Here is a 27136-nt window from a genome sequence, read left to right on the forward strand (position 1 = left end):
TGCAGAAACATTTTTAAAAAATGATAGATTCGATGAATAAATCAGGATACATACTTAGATTATACAAGAAACTAATGAGAAAAAGCATCTTGAGGGCCGAATTTGTTTTCTTCTCTCTTTTTCTCAATCTTATCACCAACACATACCATAGCCTGGATTATTCCAGTTGATGGCACTCCCTCTGTGTTCCCTTTATTCTGGAGAAGTGCCTGAATTCCTTCTAACAAATGGAGATTAGGTACTTATTGTGTAATTTATGGTTCGATTAATTGAAGCTCTAAGCCAAATCTTCAACAGAAAATTAGGCAAATTATCAAAATGTAGCAACAGGATGAAGACAAGGTTTTCTTGAACAGTATGGAATGGAACCGATGAGGGAGCAAGCTATCCTAGATCTGGTTCTACATAATGAATAATTAATGATCTGAGTTAGGAATCCTCTTGGAAGGAACGATCACAATATGGTTGAATTTAGAATATAGATGGAAAGTGTAATGATAAAATTCAATACCAGGGTGCTGTGCTAAAACAAAGGACACTAAATAGGATGAGGAAACAGTTGGCTGAAGTAGACTGGAAGCAAAGACTTTATGGTGGGACAGTTGAGGAACAATGGATGACTCGCAAAGCAATTTTTCAAAGTGCTCAGCCAAAGTATATGCCAGTGAAAAGGAAGGACTGTAGGAAAAGGGGTTAATCTGCCATGCACGTCTCAGGAAATAAAGGAGACTATCAAATTGAAAGAGAAGGCATACAAAGTGGCAAAAACCAGTGGGAAACTGGAAGATTGGGAAAACTTTAAAAGTCAATAGAAAGCTATAAAGAAAAGTAAAATAGATTATGAGAGTAGCTCAGAATATAAAGGTAGATAACAAAAGTTTCTATAAATATATTTTAAAAATGGTTCAAGTAAACATTAGTCCTTTACAGATGAGGAGGAGGATTTGGTAATCGGATATAAGGAAATGGCTGAGACATTGAACAGGATTTTGTGCCGGTCTTCACAATGGAGGACACTAATAATATGCCAGTAATTGACAAAGAGACGAAGGTAGGTGAGGACCTGCAAACAATCATTTTCACGAAAGAGGTAGTGTTGGGCAAGCTAATGGAGCTAAAGATAGATAAGTCTCCTGGCCCTGATGGAATGCATCCCAGGGTACTAAAAGAGATGATGGGACAAATAGCAAATGCACTTAAGGTAGTTTTCCAAAATTTGGTGGACCCTGGTGGACCAGTAGATTGGAAAAGAGCAAATGTGACGGCACTGTTTTAAAAAAAGGAGGTAGATAAAAGCTGGGGAATTATAGACTGGTTAGCTAAACCTCTGTAATGGGGAAATTGATTGAATCTATTACCAAGGAAGAAATAGCAAGACATCAAGTTAGAAAGTGTCCCACTGGCAGACACAGCATGGGTTCATGAAAGGTGGGTCATGTTTAACTAATCTACTGGAGTTCTATGAAGACGTTATGAGCACACTGGATAACACGGACCCAGTAGATGTGGTGTATCTAGATTTCCAAAAAGCATTAGACAATGTGCCACACAAAAGGCTGCTGCATAAGATAACGGTGCATGGCTTTAGGGGTAAAGTACTAGCAAGGATAGAGGATTGGTTAACTAACAGGAACCAAAGAGTGGGGATAAATGAGTCTTTTCTGATTGGCGATCAATGATTAGTAGTGTGCCTCAGGGATCAGTATTAGGGCGGCAATTATTCACAACTTACACAGATGATTTAGAGTTGGGGACCACATGTAGTGTGTCAAAGTTTGGGGATGACACTAAGATGAGTGGCAGAATAAAGTGTGCAGTGGATTGTGAAACCTTGCAGAGGGGTATAGATAGTTTAAGTGAGCGGGCAAAGGTCTGGCAGATGAGTTACAATGTTAATAAATATGAAGTCATCCATTTTGGTAAGACTAACAGTAAAAAGGATTATTATTTGAATGGTAAAAAGTTGCAGCATGCTGCTGTGCAGAGGGACCTGGGTGTCCTCGTACATGAATCACAGAGGCTTGGTCTGCAGGTGCAACAGGTAATTAAAAAGGCAAATGGAATTTTATACTTCATTGCTAAAGGAATTGAATTTAAAAGCAGGGAGGTTATGTTGCAGCTGTATAGGGTGCTGGTGAGGCCACACCTGGAGTACTGCATGCAGTTTTGGTCTCCTTCCTTGAGAAAGGATGTACAGAGGATGTAGGGGGTACAGAGGATGTTCACTAGGTTGATTCCGGAGTTGACAGGGTTGGCTTATGAGGAGAGACTGAGTAGACTGGAATTATGTTCTCTGGACTTGAGAAGAATGAGGGGGGATCTTATAGAAACACAAAATTATGAAGGGAATAGACATGATAGACGTAGAGAGGATGTTTCCACTGGCGAGTGAAACTAAGACACAAAGGCATGGCCTCAGAATTAGAGGGGATAGTTTTAGGACTGAATTGAGAAGGAACTTCTTCACCCAGAGGGTTGTGAATCTGTGGAATTCCATGCCCAGTGAAGTAGTTGAGGCTTCCTCATTGAACGTTTTTAAATCTAAGATAGATATTTTTTTGAACAGTAAAGGAATTAAGAGTTATGGTGAGAGGGTGGGTAAGTGGAGCTGAGGGCACAAAAAGATCATCCATGATCTTATTGAATGGCAGAGTGGGTCGAAGGGCCAGATGGCCTACTCGTGCTCCTATCTCTTATGTTAGGATCATAGAATTCCTACATGGTAGAAACAGACCATTTGGCCCTCCGAACAGTAACCTACCCAGACCCATTCCCCTACCCTACACTTACCCCTGTCTAATGCACCTAACATGCAGGTCCCTGAACACTATGGGCAATTTAGCATGGTCAATTCACCTAACCTGCACATCTTTGGACTATAGGAGGAAACCGGAGCACCCAGACACGGGGAGAATGTGCAAACTCTGCACAGACAGTCGCCCAAGGCTGGAAACAAACCAAGGTCCCTGGCACTGTGAGGCAGCAGTGCTAACCACTGAGTCCCCATGCTACTCCAATGTTCTTATGTTAAGGTCAAAAGATTTGGCGTTGAGTGGGTCAGATTCTAAGCTTTGGAAAATAACAGTCTAAAGAAAAGTAAAGGGATCTCAGGGCACTTTCATAAAGTCTTAATAGTTGCAAGACAAGTCAACAATGTTAAAAAAAGTGTAAACCAAAACAAAGATTCATTTCTAATGGAACAAAGTTGAAAAGCAAGGAGGTTAAATTTAGATAAAGCCTTAGATTAACCAAATTTAGAACACTAAGTATATTTATGATCATTATATTACAAAAATTATACGATGCATTCAGAAAGTTGCAAAATAAAGTGTTACAAAGTTATCAGAACTGAGGAGTTATAATAACTATTAGACAGATCAAACAGGTGAACATCTTTTCTCTTCAAAAACAAGAACTGGGATTTGAAAAACTTTAACCTTTGAAGAGGTGCTTAAAATTATTTGACAGGGTAGAGAAGATGTTTTCACTTAAGAGTCTAGGTGCAGTAAACATAAAATAGTCACTGGACTATTCAATAAAGAGTTCAAGAGAAATTTCTTTATACAGAATGTGAATAACAGTGGAGCTCACTAGTACATGGGTAGGATGAGGGAAATGGCATTGTGGCACAGAAGCTTTTGAAAGGAAATTTGAAAGGTACTTTAAGGAAAATGAATACTGAAGACAATGCAGATAAGGTCAGAAAATGAGGGGAATGTAAGCACCAACACAGACCACGTGGGCTGAATGGCCTGTTTCTATTCTGTACATTTGATTCATTTTTTTATGCAATATTACAGGCTTGCCTCCTGGACAGCAGTCAGCCAAACTGACAGACTGGTTAACAGGTAAGAGGGGATATGACTGATCCTGCAACAAGGGTCAGAACTGCATTGTGACATAGTCGAGAGTGGGGGTGTTGGAAAAGCACAGCAGGTCAGGCAGCATCAGAGGAGCAGGATAATTGACGTTTCAGGCATAAGCCCTTCATCAGGCCACTTTCTCTCACTATGTTGTGACAGATTGAACTGACAATCAGGAAAACTGGGACAAGGCTGGAGATGCTGAATGAGCATCCTGGCTCCCCATCCACTCCCTCATGGAGTGCTAGAACAGTCATTAACGTCACAGAATGGCAGATCCCACTCTGGGTAGGCTTCTGGGAATCCCATAGACAATGACTTTAGTACCCAAGCTCATACTCTGCCTGCTTTTTGCTGGAGCTACATGCACCGCCTGACTTTTGTACCTGAAGGGTGGACAGGGAGTCAGCTTAGTCAATCCTGATACTTTAAAACTACACTTCAATCCGTATTATAGTAGGAATGAGAATAAAAATTTATGGCCTTGGACAGATAATGTGTGTTCAGCTTGGTTTGCAATCTGAGCTCAACAACCTTATAGCAAACTTCAGTTGGTGCTGCTCCATCGTGTGATATATGGTTGATGTTTACTGTTGATGAAATCTATTGCTGCTGTACATCCACTCATGCACACACTCCTAAAACATGACAAACGGCTATTTCTCATTTTGGCATACTAAGCTTCTTATGCAATGCCTCTGCACCTACAATGCACTTTTATCCATCCCTCTGGAGTCAGAAAACACTTTCAAATTACTTTTTTCAAACCTTAATGTGAAAGGGAAAAAAGGTCTTTGCAGAGACTTGGCAAGCCTTTGACTGAAATGCAAATAAATTAGCCATGAACCCCTGATAAAAACACCTCCCAGTGCTTTTAGATATATTCCCACATTGCACCAAGCTTGTCATTTGATGAGAAAGACATGCAGGACTGCCAGTGGTTTGTTCACTTTACAGTGTTGTCTCTCTTTAGCATGGTCACCTGAATCCTCTATCACACAAATTTTGATTAATATTTTATTCCCTTGGGCCTTTCCATTCACATTAGAAAATAATTAATACAGAATCTGTAATGAAAAATGAGCTATTTACCAGTTCAAATTTATTATAAAGCTTAACTATAAGATTCTTTTATTTATTCCCTCAGAACATGGAATTTGAGGAGGTTCAAAAGCCATCTTGCAGCAAGGACACATCTGTCAATTCTAATGAAGTAACCCACATTGATGTAGCTCCTTTCGTTACCACAGTGAAATACTTCACAAGAACTGATGTGCTTTGGAAGTGTAGTTGCTTTTGAAATGTAGAAACTCCTTTGGTCTTACTAAATGCAACAAGATAATGATAATCTATTGTGTTTGGTTAAGGGATAAATATTGGTCAGGATATCAGGAAGAATGCCTTTGCTTTGGTCACGGTTTAAGGGTATGAAGTTGACTGTTCAGAGAGATTTCTTCACCCAGAGAGTGGTGACCCTGGAATTCTCTGCATCATTTAACACCTTCCAACATATCTCATTGGCCCCTTAAATTGAATCAACTCATCTATACTGCTTTGTTATGCAGAGTCTGTTGGCTAGTTAGTGACTTCAGACGTGTGACAACACAAGGGCTATCCATTAAATTCCTGACAGTCTCAACTGCAGGTGACAAATTGATAATTAACTCTGTAGAACATAATGTATCTGCACCATAACAATTCTAAGAATGCTTCTTGCCTCTGTCAATCAGCCAGATCTGATGTTCATTCTTTGGAAAATGCAGATGTGAAAACTTAAGAAGTTTCTCACAGGTAGTCATGAACTTTTGGAACTCTCATCTTAAAAAGCAAGTGTAGGTACAGTCTTGCAATAGTTTTAAGGTTAATGTGGATAGATACCAGATAAAGGTTATCTGGAGTAGGTGGGAATATGGATTTGTCGTTACAATCAGATTAGCCATAACTGGCCAGGAATGGTGGAGTAGGCTTGAAGGGTCAAAAGGTCAACATCTGCTCTGTTCAGTCCAGACAGCTGCCATGTGGCCCATCCATCTGGTTTGGCTCTCTACTAAGCCTAATTAAATATTAACTTCACTACTCTATTTTCTAAGTCGCATTTCAGTAGAGTTGTCCTAGAAGATGCTCAGCATAGTCTGGCTGCTTCTGCAGGAATCAAATGCTGAAGGAATTGCATTATGATACATACATCTCCTAGCGTTAACACTTTTTGTAAAGGCCTGGAACCTATTTTCACAATGCCTTCTCTGAAATTAGTGATGCAGGGCACTGTAGCACAAGAATGGGCCAAAGTCTCGCAATTCTTACCACACCCACCTTAACAAAAAAAACCAGAAATCAACAAAACATATAAACCTGTGGCTTGAAACATTTAAAGAAAACATTAACAGAATTGTGACAAACAAAGGCTCCTTATTTTAAGTGAAAGTATGTGTTTGTACTTAAAAATACAAGATGGAAACTTACGAAGTTCTCCCACTTTCAGGATTTCGCACAACATCTTGGTGAGCTCAATGCTACTACGGCCAAATGGGCACTCATGCTTGTCTTCTCGACTGCTATTCTCCAGTACAATCTAGGAAGAATCCCAGGAGGGGTAAGGATGTTATAGTCATTTGCTCTGCAAGCTATCAGCATAGCAGTAGAAACAGTTCAATGGCTTTATATGTAAATTGCATGCAATTTAGAAAGCAGCATTTAGGCCAGTGCTGGTTTTGATGCTGTATGCGAACATTCTCTCATTTTTCTTCACCGCACCCTATCAACAGAGTGTCATTTTCGGGATTCGTTTGCACTTGTGCACTTATCTAGCTTTCCCTTGAATGCATCTGTGCTTTTTGCTTCTTCATTATGTGGCAAGATCCACAATCTCACCATTCTCTGGATAAAGAGATTTCTTTTGAATCCTTTGTATTCATTCACAGGATGAGGGCATTACTGACTAGGCCAGCACATATTGCCCATCCCTAATTGCTCACACGGCACTTAAAAGTCAACCACATTATTGTGGATCTGGAGTCACATGTAGGTCAGACCAGATAAGGATGGGAAAAGAGTAGAGACATTAGTGAGACGAAGAGATTAGTGAACCAGATATGTTTTTTTCTGACAATCGATAGTGGATTTGTGGCCATCATTAGATTCTTAATTCCAGATTGTTATTGAATTCAAATTCCATCAACTGCTGTGATGGGATTTGAAACCTAGAAGGTTACCTGGGTCTCTGGTTTAACAGTCCAGCGATATTACCAGGAGGCCGTCACCTCCTTTTTTTGGATTTCCTATTGGATTTACTGATAACCAACTTGTATTCACAGCTTCTAGTTTTGGGCTCCTTACAAGCAATAATATCAGTGAAAATGTAATGAGACTGACATTTCCACCATGTTACATTGCATTAGTAAGAATGGGTATGTAATATTTGATGGCAGATGAGAGAAGTTGGCACCATGACTGCTTCAGGAAAATCTTTTCAGTGTTTGTGTGCGGACATAATACATTGTGAGTAAGCTGGACGGTTGTATGTCAAAGTTCTAACTGATGGTGGCACAGAATGACATATAATGAGCCCACAGCAATCTCTTGCATTTCAAGTAAATTCTCCTGTCTTCTCCCATCACATAATTACTGTAATTAAGACATTTTACATTACTGCTCGAGGTCTCAAGATGTACTGGATAGTATCTCCAGGCCAGAGGTGCAAAAAAGATGCAAATATGAATATATCAAGAGATGACTCTTAGCTTGTCATATTGAGAATGTGTTGCAGACATCTCCAGCCCACAAACGGGATGAGGAGCAGAGAGAAGAAACAGGGTGTAACACTCAGCAATGCATGCCCACCTCCCACCTGTAAAGCCGTATTGCTGGAAACAGCATGCTGATATGTCTAGTTACAGCAAGCAAGAAAGGAAGAAATCTCTTCAAAAAAAAAACTTGACATCCGATGTTGAAAATCTTTTCAAAGGTTCATCAATCTCTCAAAGTGTCACATAGAGTTATGGTCTCAAAGCTCTGCGCAGATCATAACATCAGATTCTAACTCTATAGCTGAAGAAATATCAAACTGCTTTCATGTCATACAGATAAAACGTCGGCACAACATCAAGGGCCGAAGGGCCTGTGCGATGCTCTACTGTTCTAAGTTCTATTCCTGGCACCAAGTCTGTGGCTATTTAGAAGGGGGGGCCTTAAAATAACAATGATGTCAATGGTATTTGAGTCAAGTCTCGGAATGAAAAGTAGATGTAACCAGGTAACATAATCTACTCTCATTCTTTTTGATTTCAGCTTGGTTGGAAATATCAAATCTCACTCACAAGAAGTGACAGACACCTCCAACCCTCCCCCGCTACAGAAAAGAGAAATTACTCATAGCTATAACTGAAAGATAAAAAAGCGTACAATCGCACTCCTAGTTTCCACAAGGTCATAGAACACGACAAGTCCTCTAGTTGATGGATGTCATGAAGTGACTGCAATATTTCAATTTGAAACCACACTCCTGAACTGCTACCACCCAATGCTGTGCTTGAATTGTCCCATACACAATGCATTCCTATTCCAGGCACTGCAGTTTATGCTCTAATCAGCCACAACATGTCAGGTTCGAGAGATCCTGCAGCACAAGGCATCAAAATATATTCATGTCAACAATGAATAAATGCTATAGATCAGAACTTAAACTGCCAATTGTTCTATATAAATCAACACAAAACTACAGCAGGAAATAAATTATGAAGAGATTCCCCTTAACACATTCACTACAGAAGGCACCATTAGAATTGTCGCTCCTGGATCAGATAAACCACATTGTACAACAATCTGCCTATCATTAACTGTGTTCCCTAATTTGTTCGAAGCAATTCCACTCTACATCAATATAGCACTTAATTTTCTTCTGCTGCACAGCTTCAAATAAGAAAGAATCCAGTCACAATCAATTGTTAAGGGAAAAGTCCAACAAGTCTGATTCTGAATGCAGCCCACAACCCAAGTATTATTGATATCAGACATGGCTCAGTGGTAGCATTCTCACATCTAAGTCTGAAGATTTGACTTCAAACCCCACTTGAGATACTTGGCATATAATTCTGGCACATTTCAGTGCAGTACCAAGGCATTCTCAGAGGTCTTGAGTTACTAAAGATTAAATCTTAAACAGAGGCCCCATCTGTCTTCTCAAGCAGACATAAAAGATGCAATGGCACGGTTTCAAAGAAGAAAATAGTTCTACCAGTATCTTTGCCAATAGCTCCTGTCTCTCAATCAACATCATTAAACTAAATCAACTGGTCATTATAGCATTGTTGAATATCGGAACTTATTGTGATCTTCCTATCGTTCCACAATAGCTACAATTCAAAAATAGTTCATTGGCTATAAACCACTTTGGGATATCTTAAAAAAAACTTGCAATTATAAAGCAATTTTCACAGTCTCAGGATACCTCAAAATACTTGCATTAAATGCATTAACACTAATGATCTACCAAAGGGCAGGTCCCAGAATAATTTCGCCACACTGCCATTTGCCTTCCACTTCAATTGGTCAGAATTTCAACTTCAAGTTGTCCAACATCATTATTTTCTTATTTCCACTACGTCTAAATCCTTTTAATCTTTGTTCAATCATCACCTTCAGCAAGTTCTCATGCCTCCAAATGTGGCCAATTCAACCATTTCTTTTTCTTGATGATAGCTATTAATTATATTATCTCCTTCATTATCTAGAGAAGTTCGTTGTTGCTCTTGTATTCTCTCTGACTGACCTGCTCCATCCTTAATAGAATCACTTTTTACAAAATTCTAATTTGTGGATACTTGCTTTTTTCAAGGTTCATGTTTCAGCCCCATACACTCTCAATCACAGTCTCGATGATTCTTTTCTGAAGATCTCTACTCATTCTTACAATGAAGAATACTTTGGAGAATGTATTCCTTGTATTTGTTATATCTGATTACTCTTTGACCAGAACCATCTTCTGACAAGTTACTTTCCAGGTATTTAAAATTGTGGTATCTCTTACAGTTCTTGATTATTCATCTTCAACTCTATATTTCCAACAATTCTTTCAATTTTCATAACAGTTGCCTATTTACATTAATTTTCATTCTTTAAGTTTTCACAAATGGATAGATAGTATGAAATGGAATATGTAGATGTATGTTGTGCTAACTATAAGGGCTGGGTCATCTGCATATCTTGCTACTTCATCAACTGACTCCAGCTTTGACACCTTTTCTGTATTTCACCGAGCACTCCTTTTATCATGGTTCGTACATATATTTTAAAGAGCAAAGGTGATAAAAGATGCCTTGTTTCAACCCATGCCAGAATACATCAAAGTTAGCTTCATCATATATTGTAGCAGTCTGTAGCAGAGTTCAAGATAATATTTTATCTCTCCAATCAACTCACGTTGCCTCTAGCACTTGTCCCACTTTTATCAGTTTAGCTGGTTAAAAGATTTTGCATAATCCACAAAACAAATGTACATTACTTGAGTATTTCCTCTTGCCTCTCTCATTTAAAACTCCCACCACTGCTTCTCCTCGCTAGCCTCTCTAATTCAATCACCTTTCCTAAAGCCAATTTGACCACAGCCAAACTTAATGGCTTGCTTCAGTTTCCAGTCTGGTTGCTAGGACCTTGAACATTGTAGTCAATGTCTTTGTAGTCAAGATCATTTTATGATAGTCTTCACATTTAGTGGTTATTTACTTTCTCTCCAATGGGATCAATGTGGTTTTCAAAGTCTTTTGGCAATTCACTCATTGCCTACATCCCATCAGACAAATTATTAAGTTCTCTTGTTGCTTCCTGTCCAATTTTTAAAATATAATTTGTGCAGATATTTTTTATATCCTTCTGATTTTGCTGGCTTCAGTTCTTCTAAATGTTTCACATTTCAGAAGATCAGGGCCTTAATCATCCTAGGAAATGTCTACATGCTCTCCTTCTAGACTGGTTAGCCTGCCAAGCTGTACTTCCTCAGGAACTATAAGCAGTATATTATCACAATGACCAAATCTTCTCTATGCTTGCTTACCTCTCCTTCTCGTCAATTCCTTTACCTTCTCGTAAGGAGTCCATTCTTCCTTTTTTGACCCAGTGAGAATGAAGGAACAGCAATATATTTCCAAGTCAGGATGGTAAGTGGCTTGGAGGGGAACTTGCAGGCGGTGGTGTTCCCGTGGTTCTGCTGCTCTGGTCCTTGCAGTCATGGGTTGAGAAGTTGATGGCTAAGGAACATTTCTGAGTTGCTGCAGTGTACTTGCAGGTGGAATATGCTGATGCCAATGTGCATCAATGGTGAAGCAAATGAATCTTGGTGGAAGGGGTGGCAAACAAGTGGACTTCGTTATTCTGGAAAGTGTCACGCTTCTAAAGTTCTGTTGGAGCTGTTCCCATTCAGGCAAGTGGAGAGAATTCCAACAGAGCTCTGATCTGCAGCTTACAGATGGTGGACAGGTACTGGGAAGACAGATGGCAAGTTACTCACTGTAGAATTCCTTGCCTTAGATCTTGTCATGTAGCTACAGCATTCAAATGACTAGCCCAATTCAGGTTCTGGGATTGTAACCCTCAGGTTGTTGATGGTAGGTAATTCAGCTATGAAAATGGAATACAATGTCATGGGGAGATGGTTTGATTCTTTCTTGTTGGTTATGGTCATTATCTGGAATTCGTGAGACATAAATGTTACAGGATACTTATCCATCCAAACCCGGATGTGGACCAAGTCTTCCTGCATATGGACATGGGTTGCTTGAGAGTTTGAAGAGTTGCAAATTGTAAAATAATTAATATCGATCCCACTTCTGACCTTATAATGGAGAGAATATCATTGATGAAATAATTAAAGATGCTTGTGTCCAGGACACAGCCTGTGTAACTCTTGCACTGATATCTTGGGCCAGTGGTGACTGTCCTCTGGCACCACAGGTTGTGGTAAGTATGATTCCAACCAGCAGAATACTTCAGCCTCGTCATTTGCACTAATGTGCTGTACTCTTCCATCATTGGAGGCTGGGATATTTTTTGAATATGTTAATTCTTAAAAACTGGACAATTGGCGATAGCAAATATTGTCAATCTCCAGTTTCCCTCAGGTGGTGGAAAAACAAATGATGGGCTCAACCTCTCAGCCACTTCAAAGGGCAGATAAGAGTCAACCATGTTGCTAATGGACAGAACACCATTTAGGCCAGAATGGGTAAGGGCAAAGGACTTAAGTGAGATAGTTGGGTTTTTACAACAATCCTACAGATTCATGACATTTTGCTGATAGCACGTTTGTAATGGTGCCAATCACTCAACAATCTCCTACAGCCTTTTCTGCTGGGCAGAAGATACCGAAGCTTGAATACACGCACCGGCAGGTTCAGGAACAGCTTCTTCCTAGCCATTATTAGGCTTCTGAATGGACACCCTCTTATTTATTTCTCAGTCCCCTTCCCCCGTCACATTCCTGATGAAGGGCTTATACCCGAAATATTGATTCTCCTGCTCCTTGGATGCTGCCTGACCTGCTGTGCTTTTCCAGCGCCACACATTTTGACTGCTGAATGGACTCTCTAACTTCAAACAACGTTGATCTTGCTAAGGTTGAACTTGGCCTAGCGCACATCCTGTGTGACGCAACCTGTATGCCTATGTTTTTTTTCATCCTATGATCAGTGTGTCCTTGCTTACTATGATCTGCCTGTACTGCCCGGAAACAAAGCGTTTCACTGTACTTAGGTACATACGACAATAAATAAATCGAATCAAATTGAATCTGTGTTCAGGGAGAGAGCTGGTGATGTAAATTTATTTTTCTTCACTATTCCTTTCCTCTCTTCCTTTCCTCTCTTCTCTGTCTCACCTTTGCAATTCCCTTCTCTCCCTGTTTCTTCAGACTCCTTTCACATTTTCATTCTAGTCTTAGCTGGATCTACTGGTTTCTTCAACCCTCCCTATCCTTCCCATTTCATGCAACAGTCATTCTAATCCAAAGGGAGAGAACAGAAAGAAATGCCATGCAGAAATTGCAAGGAAAAATATGATAGTACAGATGAAGTAAAGAAGCACCCAGAAGGGCACAAACCCATCCATGGCTGTGTATGCAGAAATCTGTGATGTTGGCAATACAAGCTGAGAAAACTGTCGAACATATGGGATCCTTGGCTTTGTAAACAGTGTTAAACAAATCACTGGTTAAACCCCAGCTGAAGCACTGCGTCCAATTCTGGTACTAAACATTGATGGAGGATGTTTAGGCATTATAAAGGTCACGGGGGAGATTTACTAGAATGGTATCAGAGATGCGTGACTTCAGTTATCAGATAAAAGAGAGAAGTTGGGGTTCTTTTCCAGGCTCTCCATTTCCTCTTAAAGGACAGAAGGTTAAGGTTTGCTCTCCAGTCAGAAGATGATGACTAGGCAGACAGTGCTGGAGTCTGCAAAACAGATGTGCTGCTTTGATACTGTAGAGAGGATTGGCTTCACTAGGGAGAGCAGCAACAGCCAAATTCATTACATGGTTGGCTCTGCTGCACTAGGTAGGAGTAAAACATGGGAATATGAAAGTTATAGTGGATTCAATTGTAAGGGGAATGGACAGACCTTTCTGAGTTGCAAACAAGACTCTAAGGTGGAACATTGCCTTCCTGGTATTAGCATCAAGGATCTCTCGGAGCAGCTACAGGACATTCTGGAGAATGAGGGTGAACAGCAGTAGTTGAGGTACAAATGTGAAGGGTTTAAAATAATGATGAGGTCTTAAAAACAGAATACAGGGAGTTAGGAAGTTGAAATAATTCCATTGAGACTCGTATCCCATCGCCAAGTTTCCCTTTATTTACATGAGGAGAGTCCTTAACACTGATCCAACTCCAGAGACACTTCTCAGAGTGATATGGGGGAATTTCAGCGATGAGAAAAGGTTGGCTAGACTGGGACACAAGGTTGAGGGGTGGGGGGGGGCACGGGGGCAGGGTTTAAAAGACATGTGCGAGGCACATTTTTAACACAAAAAAGTGTTTGAATTCCTAGAACGCATTGCCAGAAGAAGTGGTAGAAGCATACACAATACCAGCATTTCAGAAACACCTGGATGAATACATGAATAGGAAGGGAATAGTGGGTTATGGATCCTATAAGTGAAGACAGTTTTAGTATAGAAAGGCAAAATACATAGGTGCAGGCTTGGAGGAATGAAGGGCCTGTTCCTATGCTGTAATGTTCTTTGTTCTTTTGAGCAGGATGTCTCATAATCCTATTCTTATCTGTCAGTCAGGGCTCCCTGATCCCTAAAGTAGTAACTTGAAAAGCAAGACTTCTAAGGTTACGATCTCAGGCTTATGACCAGTGCCATGTTCTAGTCAGAGTAGGAATAGCAGGGTCTAGCAGATGAATACATGGTTGAAGAGATGGTGCGAGTGGGAGGATTGCATTTTTCAGTGAGATTGATTCTGCAGAAGGTGGGGCCAGTATAGACTGGATGGGTTACATCTGGGCAGGATTGGGACTGATGCTGTAAGAGAATATTTGCTAGAGTAGTTGGGGATGTTTTATATAAAATGGCAAGTGTTGGGATCCGAAGAGTCAGAGGAAGATGAATTAAGGACAAGAGCAAAAGACAGCAAGGGGAAGAAAAAAAAGGGTAAAGAAATCAAGAGCCAGGATCATATAAGGACACAGTAAAAATAATGGGAAAGGGACAAATAATGTTAAAAACAAGAGCCTTAAGACTTTGTGTACTAATGTACAGAGCATTTGCCATAAAGTGGATGAATTAGTCACAAATGGTTGAAAACAAGTATGATTAGACAGAATTATGGAGACATGGCTGCAAGGTGATGAGGGATAGAACTAAATATCCAGGAGCATTCAGTATTTAGGAAGGATAGACAAAAAAAGAAAAGACTGTGTATGTGCATTACTGGTTAAAGGGAAAATGAACACAATAGTGAGGAAGGATATTAGTTCTAGTGATGTGGAATCTCAATGGGTAGAGCTGAGAAACACCAAAGGACAAAGGGGTGTTGAATGTAGACCCCATCCCTCTCAAAGCAGAGGAGTAATGTCAAGAGTAGCAATAAATAGGAAATTTCAATATGCACGTAATTAATGAACATAAGTAATTATGGGTGACTTTAATCTGCATATAGATTAGGCAAATCAAATTAGTAACAACACTATAGTGGATGAATTCCTGGAGTGTATACAGAATGGGTTTCTAGACCAATATTGAGGAGCCAACTTGAGACCAATTCATCCAAGACTGGGTATGGTGTAATGAGAAAGGGGTAGCATTTTGGCTGTGTGAGGACCTTTGAGATGACAGAGGTGCGAGTTGGCTATGATAGATTGGGGAACGTTACTGAAAGGGATGTTACTGGAAAGGCAATGGGAAACATTCAAAAAGCACATGGGTGAACTGCAACAATTGTTCATTTGTGTATGGCGGAAAAGTAAAATGGGAAAGATTGCCGAATCATGGCTTACATGGGAAATTTGGGATAGTATTAGATGCAAAAATAAGGCATACAAATTGGCAAGAAAATAAAACAGATCTAAGACATGGAAGCAGTTTAGAATTCAGCAAATGAGGACAAAAAGAATTGATTAAGAAAGAATTAATAATTGAATATTTGGAAACAGTGGCAGAATTAGACAGAATCAACGTTAATTTACGAAAGGAAAATTGTGCTTTACAAATCTACTAGAGTTCTTTGAGGATGTAACAGAGTTGATGTAGGAGGAATAGTGGAGGTGAACTTTCAGAAGGCTTTCGATAAAGTCCCACATAAAAGATTAGTGTATAAAATTAAAGCATATGGGATTGGGTCGGTATATTGAGATGAACCGAAAACTGTTTGGCAGACAGGGAAAAACAAGAGTAGGAATGAATAGGTCTTTTTCTAAATGGCAGGTAGTGACTTGTAGGGTACTTCAGGGATCAGTGCTAGGACCTCAGCTATTCACAATATATATTTGAGATTTGGATGAAAGAACTAAATGTAATATCTTCAAAGCTGGGTGGGGCAGTGAACTGTAAGGAGGATGCAGAGATGCTTCAATGTGATTTGGACAAGTTGAATGAGTGCACAAATGCATGACAGATTAAGTATAATTTGGATAAATGTAAGTTATCCACTATGGTAGCAAAAGCAGGAAGACAGATTATGTAAATGGTTATACACATTGAAAGGAGGGAACGTACAATGAGACTTGTGTGTTCCCATACATCAGCCACTGAAGGTAAGCATGCAGGTATGGCAGGCTGCAAAGAACGCAATTGGTATGGAGGCCTTGATAGTGAGAAGCTTTGAGTACGACAGCAGGATGGCCGTGCTGCACTTGTATAGGGCCTTGGTGAGACCTCACCTGGAATATTATGCACAGTTTTGGTCTCCTTATCTGAGGAAGGATGTTCTTGCTACATAAACCTTTGCAGCAAACGTTTATCAGACTAAGTTCTGGGATGGCATGACTGACGTTTGAGGAGAATTGTTTAGGATTATATTCACCAAAGTTTGGAAGAATGAGGAGAAGCCAACAAAATTCTAATGGGTCTAGACACGGTAGATGCAGGAACGATGCTCCTGATGGTGGGAGATTAAGAACCAGGGGTTACAGTCAAAAGTATATCAGGTAAACAATTAATGAATAAGTTCAGGAGAAATTTCTTCACATGGTGGAGAAGGCTCAAAGGGCCAAATGGCCTACTCCTGCTCCTGTTTTCGATGTTCTAAGCTTCTAAAAATATTCAAAATCGTGCTAGGTTTACATAGAAAGTTTTTTACAGAAGTATTTCACAGGATGTAGCATTGCTATCTAGGTCAATATTCGTTGATCTTTACTAACTGCCCTTGAGAAGATGGTAAGCCATCTTCTTGAATGCTGCATTCCACATGGTACCCCTAGAATGCTATTCGGTAGGGAGTTCCAGTGACAGTGAAGGAGTGGCACTGTAGTTCTAAGCAGGCTGATGTGCACCTTAGAAAGGAACTTGCAGGTGGTGGTGTTCCCATGCATCTGCTGCCCATGTCCTTCTACATGGGTTTGAGAAGTGCTGCTTGAGGAACATTGGTGAGTTGCTGTGTTACCTCTTACATGTGGTACACACTGCTGCAACTGTGTGATGCTGGTGGAGGGGAGTACATTTTTAATGTGGTGGTTTGGATGCCAATTAAGCTGCTTTGTTGTTAAGCTTCTCTACTATGATTGGAACTGCAATCAGCCAACCAAGTGCAGAGTAGGCCATCACACTTGTGTCACATAGATGAGCTTTGGGGCAACAGATAATGAGTTACTTGCTGTAAAATTTCCAGCCTCTGATCTGCTCTCGCAACCATGATATTTATATAACTGGTCCAATTCAACTTCTGGTCAATGCTAGCTCCTAGCATGCTAATTGTGGGAAATAAATGGGTGAATTCAGTGATGGTAATGCCATTAAATGTCTTTAGTTGGAGATGAGTATTGACTGCCACTTGAGTGGCAAGTAACATTCACACCATGCATCAACACAAAGCACACGTTGCTCATGTTTTGTGTGGACATTGATGGTTTCAGGCAGTTAATCCTGAACAATTTGAGGAGCCTAGAATGATGCTGAACACTGCAATCAATAGCACACATATCCACTTCAAACTTTATGATAGCCAAAATGTATAAGCCAAAGACACAGCCCTGAGGAACTCCTGCAATGATATCGGAGGACCTAGATAATTGACATTTAACAGACATTCCTTCATGCCAGGCATGACTGTAACTATTAGAGAGTTTTCCCTTTGTTTCAGGGAATCAAGGGTTATTTGGAAAAGACAGCAAAGTGGAGTTAAGTAATATCAGCGCAAACATAGAGCCATAGGGTTACACAGCATGAAAACAGACTCTTCGGACCAACCAGTTCATGCCAAACATAATCCCAAACTAATCCCACCTGCCTGCTTTTGGCTCATATCCTTCCAAATATATCCTATTCATGTACTTATTCAAATGTCTTTTAAATGTTGTAACCATATCCACATCCACCACTTCCTCAGGAAGTTCACTCCACATGTGAAGTGAATGGATCAGATGGGCCAATGGACCGAGGAATGGTAGATGGAGTTTAATTTAGACAAATGTGAGGTGCTGCGTTTTAGAAAGGCAAATCAGGGCAAATCTGGGTAAGGTCCTGGGGAGTGTTGGTGAACAAAGAAGCCTTGAAGTGCAGGTTCATATTTCCTTGAAAGTGGAGTCCCAAGTAGACAGGATAGTGAAGAATGCATTTGGTATGCTTGCCTTTATTGGTCAGCACATTGATTACAGGAGTTAGGAGGTCATGTTGTGGCTGTATAGGATATTGGTTAGGCCACCTTTGAAATTCTCTGTGCAATTCTGGTCTCCAATGTATACAATGGATGTTGTGAAATTTGAAAGGCTTCAGTAAAGATTTACAAGGATGTTGCCAGGGTTGGATGGTTTGAACTATTGGGAGAGGTTGAATAGACTCAGGCTGTTTTCCCTGGAGCGTCGGAGGCCGAGGGGTGACCTTATAGAGGTTTACAAAATGAGGGGAATGGAGAGGGTGAATAGTCAAGGTCTTTTCCCCGGGGTGGGGAGTCCAAAACTAGAGGGCACAAATTTAAGGTTAGAGGAAAAAAACTTATAAGGGACCAAAGGGGCAACCTTTTCATGCAGAGGGTGGTCCGTGTATGGAATGAGTTGCCAGAGGAAGTAAAGGAGGCTGGTACAATTACAACATTTAAAAAGCATCTGGATAGGTATATGAATGGGAAGGGTTTGGAGGGATATGGGCCGGGTGCTGACAAATGGGACTAGATTAATTTAGGATATCTGGTCAGCATGGACAAGTTGGACTGAAGGGTCTGTTTCCATGCTGTACTGCTCTATGATCTCACTGAATATTGGAGTGGACTCTATGGGCTGAATGACCTAGTTCTGCTCCTATTTTCCATGCTTCTAAAGATATTCAAAATCATGGTGTTTCCCATTAACTTCAGTTTTGCTTGGATTTTTTTCGTATCAAGGACAGTTAACCTCACCTCACCTCTTGAATTCAGGTGGTGTGTTCATATTTGGACCACGTAATGAGAACTGGAGCTAAGTGGCCCTGGTGGAATGTAAACAGAATGTCATTTTTCAGGTTATTACTGCACTGGTTTTGTGTGATAGCACTGCCAATGACCCCTTCCATCACCTTGCTGACATTCAAGAGTAGACTGATGGGACAGTAATTGGCTGTGTGGAATTGTTCTCTTTTGTGTGTTCAGGACATACCTGGGCAATTTAATACATTGATGGGTAGATGCCAGGAGTGTCAGTTTACTGGAAGAGCTTGACTGTTAGGGAGATAGTTCTAGAGCACAAGTCTTCAATACTATTGCCAAAATATTGTTGGGGACAATATCCTTTGCCTTCAGTTATTTCTTGATAGCACATGGAATGAATCAAATGAGCTGAAGATTAATATCTGTGATGTTGAGGAGCTGTCCTAGATGGATCATCCACTTGATACTTCTGACTGAATATGGTTGTGAATGCTTTACTCTGGTCTTTTGCACTTACATGCTGGGTTACTTCATCATTGAGAAGGGGGATATTTGTGCAGCCTCTTCCTCCAGTGAATTTTTTAGTTGTCCACCACCATTCAGTGCTAGATACAGCAGGACTACAAAGCTTTTATCTGATCTATTGGTTAAGCGATCAGTTCATAGAATCATAGAAGTTATCTTTATCTACTGGATGCTGCCTCCACTATATGGCATAGAAGTAATCCTGTGCTGAATCATCATCAGGTTGATCCTTCATTTTTAGGAATGTGTGGTGCTTCTCCTGTCTCCTGCCCTCTTCATTGATCAAGCACTGATCGCCGAGCCTGATTGTAATGTTGGACAGCATGATAATCTGTACCTCATGGTCCAGTGTGTGACAGAATGCAATTGTCTTGGTTCTGATTGCCCACAGCCCCTCATGAATGCCAATTTTGAGTTGTCAGATCTGTTCTAAGTTTATCTTATTTAGTACAGTAATAACATCACATGAAGACAAGATTTTGATTGGGCTGTTAATCTGGTCCAATCAGGGAGTCCTGACTAACAGATAAAAAGGGAGTATCAGAGATAATGACAATCTGGTGCCTGATTCTGTTTGAGGCAGCACTATAATCAAGGGCTGTTCATGTGCAAATAAAGGGCAACTTTGTGATGGGATATTGTCCTCTGTAGAGTTATTTAGGGGAAGAAGACTTCTTTTTTTCCCCACAAGTTATGATTATCTGGAATGCACTACCTAAAAAAGGTGGTTGAAATAGATTTGAAAATGATCTTCAAAACGGAATTAGATAAATCTACACAGATGAAAATATCCAGAATGCTGAAAAAGGGCAACAGAGTAGGATTAATTGGATTTTCCTTGTTCTTTCCTGGGATGCAACTATCACCAGCACATCCCTAAATAGCTCTACTAACAGCCAGCACAGGCACTTTGCACATAGTGCATTCCTTCTGTATTATATCAATTTAGAAATCCATACACAAGAATTTAAAAATATATTGAAATAATTTCCCATTCATTTTTTCTTCCAAGTTGCTCAGTGCAATCTCCAGACAGTATTTCTTGCATTAGACAAGATGCCAGGACATTCTTGGAGAGTTGGCAGCCCAAGCACGGACAGAACATGATCAGGATGCCTTGTGTTTACTGAGATTATAAAAAATTCAATAACCATTTACTGAACTCAACATGAATACTGAAAGTTTCAGTTTTCTCCTTGTATTATTCCCTGCCCAGAGGCAATGAAATGCTATCATTAATTACATCTGACTGAACATCCAGAATACATTCTGCACATGTTGCTAGAAGTTATATCTGATGTTTATGGAGCTGGAAGATTGTTATGCTAATCTGTAATAATCACTGTGGAGATCTCCTTCAGCTGCCAACAATAGTTTTATATTCAAATTCCCTTTAGCGCAATTCAAAATGCAACAGGACAACTGCCTTTTAGGACTTATACCATTTTCAAATCCAGAAAGCCAGGTGGTGAAAGATAGGATTGGAACCATTCTTTACATGGTTTTACTTTTACTTAGAGTGAAATGTTACAAACATACATCTAAATTGATCACACTACAGTTTCAATAACATCTCTTTATATTTGCTCAAGTGAAACCCCAATTACTGCCCAATTCTTACACTCCGTTGAATGCAATTACTATGCAATTAACACAATTTTAGAAACAGAAATTTGCCGTTGACTCAATGTTCCTTTAACAAGAAATGGGAAACTTGGGAGTCGCTGTGACAAGAAGTTGGGAGAAGCTACAATAAAAAACATGGAACCTCATAAAGACTGCAGACAGCAATAAAGCTGGTACAGTGCTTTCTTCCTATTGGTTGAGTTTGTTCCTTCTGTCACCAAAACGGTAAGCCTGTCCTATCTATTAGGTAATTAATTGTGCTCACGAACAGTGTAACAAGCTATGTGTTCCTTCATGATCAAATTTGTGCAATTGGAGATGACATTCTGAAGTCAGCAACTAATACTAAGTGGTTTGGTGTTTTTTTTTCTGAAATTAACTTCTGATAGCTCTGTGACTATAGCAGGAAGACAATGGATTATTTAAGTGTGATTAACAAAGTATCCACCTCACTGGAAGTGTGCGCTATCTAACTCCTACAGAAATAATCAGCAAGCATTTCTAATTTCTAAATACTTCTCAAAAATTTGAGAGTGATGCTTCACAACCAAGATGGGCCTGAATAAATGAAATTGATGATATGGACTTGATGCAATCAAGTTTAGTTTGTGGAGCCATGAGTGGCCTCAATCTATTTTAAGTCTAAGTCTTGACTCTGGATGGCAGAACTTAAAAAAGCTGCGAGCAATAGAAGATGTTCTGAGGAAGGCATGTTTAATTTGAGCTCCATGGTTACAAGAGTACAGAGGCAAAACAATTTTCAGTCCAGCAATTATTGAAAAGTTTTTCTTACAGTTTAAATTGACAGACAGGTCTAAATATTTAAGTATATGCCGACGGTGGAGAACCCCATCAATGACAAAATATGATGGAAAATCATCCTCTGGCAGCCTGAAAGTTAATCTAAACAAAAAACAGATGCTAGAGTCACCATGGAGTTTCATGCAACCTTTTTCACCTAACCAGAGATTTATGGATATTGAAGATATATATTCTGAATATTTAATGATTTGGAGACACTGGTGTTGGAGTGGGGTGTACAAAGTTAAAAATCACACAACACCAGGTTATAATCCAACAGGTTTAATTGGTGGTTGTGATGAAGGAGCGTCGCTCCGAAAGCTAGTGTGCTTCCAATTAAACCTGTTGGACTATAACCTGGTGTTGTGGAATATTTAATGGCTTTCTAATGATACGTTTGCCTTTAACAGTGAAATAATAAAGGATAATCATTATAAAATTGTGGACGCTTTTATTCTTTGCATCAGTCCCTGCATAAAACATCTAAACTGATTTAGTTTCTTCCTTTTATTAATTTTGGAATCCTCAAAAGATTTTCTTTCAAAACACCAACTAATACTGTGCATGACAAATTCTGGCACTTAAATAATTCTCACAGCAACATGATTTCTACGCATCAAATTTGATTAACTTGTGTGCTGAGCACTACAAAGGGATTCATCAATTTTGTTCTGAAGCCCCAAGCTTTCACATCAAGATAAAAAGATAGCAATAAATCAATCCAAAACTCAAGTTCTATAAACTTGAGAAGACATGATGCCAGTTCCAAGTAGATAAGTCCTTCTTCAGCATGTTAAACAATTGTCTCTCACCTCTTGATATGTGCAGCATCACACTGTAATAATGCTAAGCCCACAGTGCTACAAAGTCCAAATGTTATATTATCTATCTAGTGCATGTGAAGACCTAGCATGGAAAAAGCTTCTGTAAACCTTCAGACCTGAAACCAATGGTCTATACATATAGGTACAGCTTCCTGCCTGAAAATGACTCTTGCTAACCCTCTCTAGATTGCGTAGTTGTTGGCTGTCACTCATTTTTCACTGGCCTGCCACTTATCACGACAAACATGCCAACCTACTCAGTAGTCACATTCTAACTACTGACCCTTTGCAAGAAACAGCATTATACATGCTACATTGTAATAAACAGATCTCTCATCAGAGCTGGTATATAGCCCTAGCAATTACTGATGTCATTTGCACACTGATGTATTCCAAAACATACTTTTTGTTAGAAGTGCCAATGAGTCACATTTCTAAAAGAGATGATAAATGATTAGCAGAGGGAACTGAGAAATAACCTGATATAGATTTTTGTTTTAAATTGTGAAGAGGTCTGATGTGGTGTAAACACGATACTTCTTGTGGGTAAGAGATGGAAGTGTCCAAAACTAGAGGTAATTATAGCAGCTACTCACCATAAATCTAATCAGACCATAACTCTAATAAAGGAGTTCAGGAGAAATGTTTTTTATCCAGATAGTGATCAAACAATTAGCATAGTGTCAAGAGTCAGCTATGTTGTTGTGGTTCTGTTTGCCGAGCTGGAAGTTTTTGTTGCAAACGTTTCGTCCCCTGGCTAGGCGACATCATCAGTGCTTGGGAGCCTCCTGCGAAGCGCTTCTTTGATGTTTCCTCCAGTGTTTATAATGGTCTGTCCCTGCCGCTTCCGGTTGTCAGTTTCAGCTGTCCGCTGTAGTGGTTGGTATATTGGGTCCAGGTCGATGTGTTTGTTGATGGAGTTTGTGGATGAATGCCATGCCTCTAGGAATTCCCTGGCTGTTCTCTGTCTGGCTTGCCCTATGATAGTAGTGTTGTCCCAGTCGAATTCATGTTGCTTGTCTGCATCAACTAGCCACGAAACGACACGACCAGCTATCCTTAGTAGCCACACACGCAGACAACAAGCAACATGAATTCGCCTGGGACAACACTACTATCATAGGGCAAGCCAGACAGAGAACAGCCAGGGAATTCCTAGAGGCATGGCATTCATCCACAAACTCCATCAACAAACACATCGACCTGGACCCAATATACCAATCACTACAGCGGGCAGCTGAAACTGACAACCGGAAGCGGCAGGGACAGACCACTATAAACATCGGAGGAAACATCAAAGAAGCGCTTCGCAGGAGGCTCCCAAGCACTGATGATGTCGCCTAGCCAGGGGACGAAACGTTTGCAACAAAAACTTCCAGCTCGGCGAACAGAACCACAACAACGAGTACCCGAGCTACAAATCTTCGCACAAACTTTGGTCAGCTATGTGTCAGTATCCAAGGCAAAAGAAATAAAATAGTATGCCAAAAAAGCAAGGTCCCATAAAGTGGAATAAGATCATGTAAGACAAGTAACTCCAACATCGATCAAATGCACCAAATGGCCTGGCTCTATGGTGCAAGTAATTGAATTTTATTGTATTCAGCACAGTGACCAAAGTTGCTCTGGTACAAGACAATACAAATTTTGTTAAGTAAGCAAATTATGCAAATAAAATGCATCTGAACTGCAGAGATACAGCCAGTGGTTTAACCAAATTACATACACAATTCCCTCAGGCATGCTCCACCATTCAATTAGGTCCCAGCTAATCTGCATTTCATCTCCAATTACTCTCAATACCATAACATAAGAAAGTCTATCGACCTCACCTTTGAAGGCTCCCATGCTGTAGGATTCAGAGCCTCTTGGAGGATAGAATTCCAAATTACCACAAAACCTTTATGTGGAACTGTCCAGCTTCCACTTGCCTTGTTTGAATTTTAACACTGATTCAATGATTCCCATTTCTGAGGAAACAATTTCTCTGTATCTGTCCAATTTAATCCTTTTTTTCCTTTCAAATACTTTGATTGAGAATTCACAAAATCCCTACAAGTGTGGAAGCAGGACATTTGGCCCATTGAGCCGACACCACCCCTCTGCACAGTATCCCACCCAGACCATCCCTCACCCTATCCTTGTAACCCTGCATTTCTCATGATCAATCCACCTATGCTTGCACATCCTCGGACTGTGGAAGGAAATGGGAGTACCCAGAGGATACTAGCACAAGGAGAAGGTGCAAACTCCATATAGACAATTGCCACAGGCTGGAATTGAACCCAGTGTCCTGGCGCTGTGAGGCAGCAGTGCTAACCACTGAGCCCAATTAGTTTAGAAGGGAATATCAGCCAAGTTTATGAAAGACATCCTCATAATTTAACTTTCTAATCTCCAAGATTTTTCTGGTGAACTTAGTCTGCATGGCTTCCCATGTATTGTTTTGGAATTGTGCTGCCTGAACAATGAATAGTGTATTTAAGATAGGATTTGCCAAGACACTGGAAAATGTATAATCTCCCTGTTGTTGTACTCCAGATCCATGTACTATGGCAGCAGTCATCAGTACAAAGATCTGAGATGCCTACTGTGACTACAAATAAGACTGAGTGACAGGTCTTACCCGAATGTAAGCATCTTGATGGTGCTTCGCAAAGTACAGCATATTGTCAAGGGCCAGCATCCCAGGTGGAGTCTCGGTAAAATCCATGGCTGGATTTACATGATTCTAGATTGAAAGAAGCAAAAAAAAGTTTACAAACAGCATTCCAGTTAACAAGTAGCTTGCTTCTGTCTTGACCGTCAGTGGACACACCAAAAGCTAAGCAGATCAATATGATTACGCCGGTCAGGTAGGCTACATTCATGTGCAAATCATTGAACCTGAAAGCACCAGGGCAGGCCATTTGTCCATTATTTCTACGTCACCTCTTCAATTGTGCTATTTGGTTGTGTCCCAACTCACTGCTCTTTCCGAAGAGCCCTGCAAGTGTTTCCCTTCAAATGCTAATCTAATTCGTTTTTGGAAGTTATTATTGAAGCTGTTTACATTACCTCTCATACAAAATACTCCAGATCATGCAAGCTGGATGTGTAAATATTTGCTTCTCATTTCCATATTTCAAACCCTCTGAAAGAAAGCCCTGGTTCATGATTTATCAAGGAAAATTTTCTAAGTTTATAAACAATACAGGAGAAGAAACGCCAGCAAGTTAGGCGGTTTCTAATCCAATCTCCGCAACCAGTGAATAATGGTCCCAGGGAACACAGTGACAGTTTTATGCTAAGGACTAGTTAACTGTGGGCCAAAGTTTCTGGTCTAGAGATTGCATTATATAAGAGTTGGGCAACAATTAATGACCGTCATAGTCAGTGTGATCTCCGGATTAATCTCAGTCACTTAGAGGGAGTAAAGAAGGATTTGCTTGATTCTACCTACTGTAATTCTCCAAGTCTTTGATCTGGATTTGTGCCTCTCCAATTGCACCAAAAGACTAGGGACTCTTTTGACTTAATGCATAATGTATCACAGCTGTACACAACAGGTTGGCTTGACTCTTTAGCATATCGCTGTCCATGCCGTGTGTTGATAAAGGTCATTCCAAACAAAATTCATATAAGACGCAAAATGTCAACTCAGTTTTTCTCTCCACAGATGCTACCAGACCTGCTGAGTTTGTCCAGCACACACTGTTTTGATTTCACTCTTCCTTCCACCTAACTTAAAGCAACCATATGCAAATCATTGTGATTTCTCGAATGAGCTTTGATATTGATGGATAACTACCATGGTTAGCTCAGCAAGAGCAAGAGAAATGCTTTCAGCTCAATCCCATTCACTGGTCACATATTCATTCACTCACCCACTACCACTTCCCCCCTCTCCCCCAACTACTCTCACACACTCCTCCAGCACCCACCCTGTTGCCCACTCTCTTTCACAGTCCTTGCCACTCATTCACTCTCAACCACTAGGTCATGGTCAGTCCATCCTTCACCCATCACCCCATACTCAGCCACCAGTCAGTCATTCCCACCTACCCATTTTCCACAAGGCGACAAGACATAGGAGTGAAAGTAAGGCCATTCGGCCCATCGAATCCACTCCACCATTCAATCATGGCTGATGGGCATTTCAACTCCACTTACCCGCACTCTTCCCATAGCCCTTAATTCCTTGCGAGATCAAGAATTTACCAATCTCTGCCTTGAAGACATTCATTGCGCTCCATGGCAATGAATTCCATAGGCCCGCTGCTCTCTGGCTGAAGAAATATCTCCTCATTTCCATTCTAAATTGACCCCCTCTAATTCTAAGGCTGTGCCCAAGGGTCCTAGTCTTCCTGCCTAAAGGAAACAAATTCCCAGTGTCCAGCCTTTCTCAGCCATGCATTGTCTTCTAAGTTTCCATTAGATCTCCTCTCAACCTTCTAAACTCTAATGAATA

General features: G+C 40.3%; 1 protein-coding gene across 7 annotated transcripts in view; it reads right to left on the reverse strand.

Moving 5' to 3' along the window:
- elmo1 (engulfment and cell motility 1 (ced-12 homolog, C. elegans)) overlaps nt 1–27136 on the reverse strand; it is a 277185-nt gene that overhangs the window by 98039 nt on the left and 152010 nt on the right. For all 7 annotated transcript variants that reach the window (XM_043719203.1, XM_043719204.1, XM_043719200.1 and 4 more), the window contains 2 exons: nt 25313–25417; nt 6327–6435 (listed from right to left, as the gene is read on the reverse strand). In XM_043719203.1, the coding sequence (XP_043575138.1) occupies nt 6327–6435; nt 25313–25417 (214 nt within the window). The remainder of the gene's footprint in view (nt 1–6326; nt 6436–25312; nt 25418–27136) is intronic.

The sequence above is a fragment of the Chiloscyllium plagiosum genome, chromosome 29 (assembly GCF_004010195.1).
Source record: "Chiloscyllium plagiosum isolate BGI_BamShark_2017 chromosome 29, ASM401019v2, whole genome shotgun sequence".
NCBI classification, from domain to species: Eukaryota; Metazoa; Chordata; class Chondrichthyes; order Orectolobiformes; family Hemiscylliidae; genus Chiloscyllium; species Chiloscyllium plagiosum.